Genomic DNA, 5975 nt, shown 5'->3' with positions numbered 1-5975 from the left:
AGGGGTGATCTGATGGCCACCTACAAGTTTATCAGGGGTGACCACCAGCATCTGGGGGAACGTTTGTTCACCAGAGCGCCCCAAGGGATGACGAGGTCGAATGGTCACAAACTACTTCAAGATCGTTTCAGGCTGGACATAAGAAAGAATTTCTTTACTGTCCAAGCCCCCAAGGTCTGGAACAGCCTGCCACCGGAGGTGGTTCAAGTGCCTACATTGAACACCTTCAAGAGCTAACTGGATGCTTATCTTGCTGGGATCCTATGACCCCAGCTGACCTCCTGCCCTTTGGGCAGGGGGCTGGACTCGATGATCTTCCGAGGTCCCTTCCAGCCCTAATGTCTATGGCAGCACTAATCAGTTTTATTGCAGCCTAATGCTGCCACACATGTAGATGGTGATGCTTTACTATGCAACAAATCAGTCTACTCTGCAGTAAAGTGCACATGTAGATGCACCCACTAGGAGGGAATTCAACAGCAACAGGATGTCCACAAGGATTTTAGCAAGGGGTCAGGAACCAGGAAGCTTACATTTGCTCAGCTAGAGAATAGAAGCAAAGTGATGGAAGTTCCTCCTACAGTCCTAACATACTGGGAGAATTGGCAGCTCTAAGCCTTGTTACATTCCATTACGTTGTTCTAATGCTGTATTTGACCAAGGTGAACACGAAAGTGGAATTTTGCAGGTCTATTTCTAAGGAGGATGGAGATAAACTATTCTCGGGACAGGGCAAAGAGCATTGGTCTTAATTTGCAGCAAGGGAAATTTAGGTTGGATATTAGGAAGAACTCTCTCACTACCAGAGTGGTTAAGTACTGGACAAGGCTTTCCAAAGTAGTTGTAGAATAACCATCCCTGGACATTTTTAAGAACAGATTAGACAAAAACATGATTGGGATGGTTTAGTCAGGGATAATCCTGCCTTGGGTGGGGGAATGGACCAGATGACCTCCTTCCAGGCCTACTTTTCTATGACTCTGTAAATAACAGTCTTTTTATCAACCTGGCCAAACCAATAGTCATTCTTGAAACCCTGCACAAGCATACACAAAGAGAATAAGAGTTCAAAGACTAAAAATAACAATAAAGATATTTGCTCCTCTTTCAGGACCAAATCCAACATGGAAATGAACAAGTAATTTAAGCCACATTTGTGCATATAAAATTTGATTTTTCAATAGGTTTTCATGTGTGTTTGCATCTGAAAACAAAATGTAGTTTTTAAATTTGTAAAAATATTTAAGATATATATTCCTTCTGAGAAATGAAGTGAAATGAGGGCTATGATTCACTAGGGAGCTTTTTCTGATACTTCTAGGAATTTAAAGCCATAATTAAATGCTTACCTGAATAGGAAGAATCTTATAAAGAATGCTGAGAACCACCTCCTGGTAAACATTCATTCGTTCAAGTATGTTGATTGTCCTCAGAGATTCTGTTTTATTGTCATGTATTAGGTCATGTAATCCTAAACATTAAAAATAAATAAAAGTAAGGGAATGTTGTTTTTATTTATTCCACATCCATGGTATAGTGTGAACTTTTCAAGTGTATTTTAAGGTCTTCTTTGAAAGATTTATGAAGTTTCTTTATCAAAGATTTGAAACACACTATTTTATCTGGCTGAGTTACAAAGACCCCAAAAAACTTCTTTGATTTTCCCAGTTATGATTCTTGGATGACTGCTATTGCAAGTGAATACGAAACATTCACTACTATACTTATATTCCCAATGTGGTAGAAACTGCAGTGATAAATTATGTTTGCAGCAACAGACTCGGGGTATTAAATATGAGGTGAGAAGCTGTGCACTTCTAAATCACTACTACAAATCCAACTAGGTTTGATATCGACAGTCACTACCAATTATAACAGATATAAGGTTAACATAAGCATAATTACTTAGAGATCTCACCCCAAATTCTAGAAGATAATATATTACCACAAATAACCCAACTTGCACCATACTAGGTTATTATATATTTTGTAACAATGCCTAGAACATTTAACCAGTCATGAGGGCCCCCCCTCTGCTAGGAGCTTTATGTGTACACAATAGGTATAACAATGCTTCTGTACCTGTGAAGTACCTTCACAGGAGGCACTACACCCTTCTATTGGCTAATCTATTCCTATACATTGTATAAATGCATCAAATAGCCTCCAGCACTTTTTTAAGCACAAAATTAATTTTTCTTTAAGTTAATTTGAACACCATAAAATACCTTGTCGGATGGATGGAGCCTGCAGCATCTGTTTATAGTAGGAGTAATACAGTCCACATTCAGTCCTGAATGAAATTTCTCGTTCTACTTCCTGCAAATAAAATTTAAAAACCAAGCTACTTAAAGTACAACAATAAAACATAGCTTCTACTTGCATCCTGGTATGGTGTAAAGTTGTGTAATTTCACCAAATCAGTTTGTTAAATATTCAGACCTGCAAACTTGGGACCTGATTCTGTAAATTTTCTCATGTGAGTAGTCATTTCTCATATTTTAGTCCACCAAAGTCAGTAGGATTCTAGTATGAAAAACAATTACTCGGATGAGAAAGACTTGTAAGAGGGACCCTGTAATGAGAAAATCAAATTAGAATAGGAATGTTTGTATTACTCCCTTTAAACTTCAATTAAGCTTTTCTTTTGTCTCAACATTCCCTTTCATGTCAGGCACTCAGAATTTCTGGCTAAACGATAGAATTCATCTGCACAGTGACTGTACACATTGTCTAAGACTAAATGACTGGAGTTTATGGTGTCTGTGATTTAATCTGGATAAAGCCAAAGCTAAAATGGCAAATTAGGTCAGGGGAACAAAAAAGGTGGCAGAGGTGATACTACCTCTATCAGAGGGAGCTTGCCTGCCTTTGCAATTCCAACTGGAAAACTTGGGATACTACTGGTTCTTCATTTATTATTGTTATAGTTCTGGGCAGTCAGGTAGCTGCAGTACTTAAAAGCCAGATTTTTTCAAAGTGCAAATGCTGGTTAGCAGGCTCCAACCTTTTCTTTTCCAGACGCAGGTGTCTCTGTAGCGATCCAAGTCTTTGCCACTTTAAGACTTGGTTAATCCAATATGCTCTACCTGAGGCTACATCTTAATACTGTTTAGAGACTTCAACTTGTGCGGAATGCATCTGCCCACTTGTTAAATGCTGTTTCTTACATGGAGCCAGCTGTTCAACACTTTATACTTCAGTTATAGGTTAAAACAACAATGGTTTCCTGTTTGTTTTCAGGTGTAAATGAAGATGATGATTTTAATCTATAAATCCTTAAATGAATTGTGTTCTGAGTATATCAAAACTTGATACTGTCTTCTTACATGATGCTGCAATAGTTGAGATCTAGTGAGACATACAAGCTTAAATATCTTACGCTACACGGAAAGATGCTTTCAGTAGGAGACTCTTATATTTCAGTTAATTTCCTCCACTTAGTTCATGAGTCTTGTAGGCTTACAGAGGCTTAACACTTGTTCAAAGCCTTGCATGAGTATATTTTAACAAAATAAATTACTTAAAACAATACAGCATGAGGTGAAAACATTTAGCTTTTTATCTTAATTTATTTTACCAATAATGATGAATTTTAGTAAATTATACATATTTTTTTAAAGTAGCACAGCAAAAGCCCTCATTTAAACACTAAATTAGAAGGCATTTATCTCTAGCTTTGAGAATCCAATAAGACTGCCATATGTGAAACAAGCAATTAAAACATGAAGAAACCCCAACTAGATTTCTAAAGATAATCCTATTAATTCACCTTTCTTTACAAAAGAGCATAGCTGAATAATGGAATGGCATTGTTTCCCCAGCTTTTATGGTTGCCATTCTGGTTAGTACAATATTGCATACAATTTCAAGGCTTGCATCTCTTTTATACAGCAAAGCTGTTTGTCTCACCTCTTTTCTTGGAATAGAATCAATGTTATTTCAGTGCTAACATAAAATAAAACAGAAAAAAGGCTTCCAACTTCAGTGTTGTGCTGCTTGTCAAAAGCACACATTTTACTGAAGTCAACTGAAGCTATATTAACTAATCCAATACTAGGTCTGGTCTGAGATGAAGCAACAAATAAAGAGGCATCTAAAATCACCAGTCAGCCCACGCTTAACTTCTCCAGCTGCTTTGCAGCATACTTGAATATTACAACACCAGTAGAATTCACTGACATTAGTACTAATGCTAAAAGCCACATACTAAGCAAAATGAAAATGAGTAGGCTTGAACTAGGTCATTGGATAGTACAGCTGTGATTTCTAGTTTCTATTCATCATTACTGAAAAGTTTTCTAAGAACATAAAAAAAGCTGTTGCTTGTAAGTGCTAAAGAGAAGAAATCTTTAACATTTGGAATTTATTAAGGCGGGGGAGGGTAATCACAGAGGGGGATCTAATTAGCAAAAATGCATTCAAACATGATTAATTTGTAATCCTGGCACCAGCTGTATTCAACCAAATGCTATACTTTGAGACAAACACCAGTGAGTTTTACATCTGTTTCATGCTAAGATAACATCTGCTTTATTCATTCACAACACTTTTCCAGTTCTGCAGCAATCTATATTTTTCCTAGTGTGCCATGTAAAGAAGAACATATAGAGTTAAGGGTAAATATTTGAATGCATGCTTAACTATTACTGTATGTTTGATTTGCTCAAAGGCTTATCATAGAATCCAGCATGTCTCCTAGGAAAAAATGTGTGAGTAGCCTAAGACCTATTCTCACAGAAACGTATGAAAGCAGAGTAAAGTGTAAAAGGACATTTTGGAGGATTTGCATGATAGTTTATGCAGTAATCTATCAAACACACTCCGACAATTGTAGTAAGCAGTGAAAACAACATACAAAGGATACAACATACTATGTCTACTCATAGTCAATATCCTGCTTTCCATACAAAAGTTTAGAACCAATGGGCACATCCCCACAAGTGGGAATGTGCATTTCCCCGGGGACAAACAACAGCAGTACAATATAGAATCATTGAAAATTAGGGTTGGAAAGGGACCTCCGGAGGTCACCTAGTCCAACCCACTGCTCAAAGCATTAACTATATCATTCCAGCCAGGGCTTTGTTAAGCCAGACCTTAAAAACCTCCTAGGATGGAGAGTCCACCACCTCTCTAAGTAACCTGTTCCAGTGCTTCACCACCCTCCTAGCGAGAAAGTTTTTCCTAATATCCAACCTAAACTTCCCTTGCTGCAATGTGAGATCATTGATCCTTGTTTTGTTATGTGCCATCACTGAGAACAGTTTAGCTCCTTCCTCTTTGGGACCGCCCATTAGGTAGTCAAAGGCTGCTATCAAATCCTCCCTCAGTCTTCTCTTCTGCAGACTAAGCCCAGTTCCCTGAGCCCTTCTTCATAAGTCATATGCCCCAGGCCCCTAGCCATTTTCGTTTGCTCTCCGTTAGACTCTTTCCAACTTGTCCACATCCTTTCTATAGTGCAGGGTCCAAAACTGGACACAGTACTCCAGATGTGGCCTCACCAGTGTAGAATAAAGGGGAAAAATTACTTCCCTTGATCTGCTGGCAATGCTCCTACTAATGCAGCAAAGTATGCCATTAGCCTTCTTGGCAACAAGGGCGCACTGCTGACTCATATCCATCTTACTGTCCACTGTAACCTCCAGGTCCTTTTCTGCACAGCTGCTGCTTGGCCAGTTGGTCCCAAGTCTGTAGCAGGGCATAGGATTTGTTCTGTCCTAAGTGTAGAACTTTGCACTTCTCCTTGTTGAAGCTCATGAGAGTTCTTTTGGCCCAGTCCTCTAATTTTGTCTGAATCCTAGCCCTACCCTCCAGAGCATCTACTACACCCCCCAGCTTGGTTCATAGATTCATAGATGTTAGGGTCGGAAGGGACCTCAATAGATCGAGTCCAACCCCCTGCATAGGCAGGAAAGAGTGCTGGGTTTAGATGACCCCAGCTAGATGCCTATCTAACCTCCTCTTGAAGACCC

At 38.8% G+C, this 5975-nt stretch overlaps 1 protein-coding gene across 3 annotated transcripts in view; it reads right to left on the bottom strand.

Annotated features, from left to right (window-relative positions):
• Positions 1 to 5975, bottom strand: part of DPY19L3 (dpy-19 like C-mannosyltransferase 3) — a 67496-nt gene that overhangs the window by 41146 nt on the left and 20375 nt on the right. For 2 of the 3 annotated variants that reach the window (XM_006016603.3, XM_006016604.2), the window contains exons 4-5: positions 2229 to 2319; positions 1350 to 1471 (exon numbers count right to left, since the gene is read on the bottom strand). In XM_006016603.3, the coding sequence (XP_006016665.1) occupies positions 1350 to 1471; positions 2229 to 2319 (213 nt within the window). The remainder of the gene's footprint in view (positions 1 to 1349; positions 1472 to 2228; positions 2320 to 5975) is intronic. The other variant, XM_025216683.1, reaches the window with a different exon arrangement.

Source organism: Alligator sinensis, unplaced genomic scaffold (assembly GCF_000455745.1).
Source record: "Alligator sinensis unplaced genomic scaffold, ASM45574v1 scaffold170_1, whole genome shotgun sequence".
In the NCBI taxonomy this organism is placed as follows: domain Eukaryota; kingdom Metazoa; phylum Chordata; order Crocodylia; family Alligatoridae; genus Alligator; species Alligator sinensis.
Note: the sequence above shows the minus strand (reverse complement) of the source record. Positions and strands in the feature narration are given on the sequence as shown.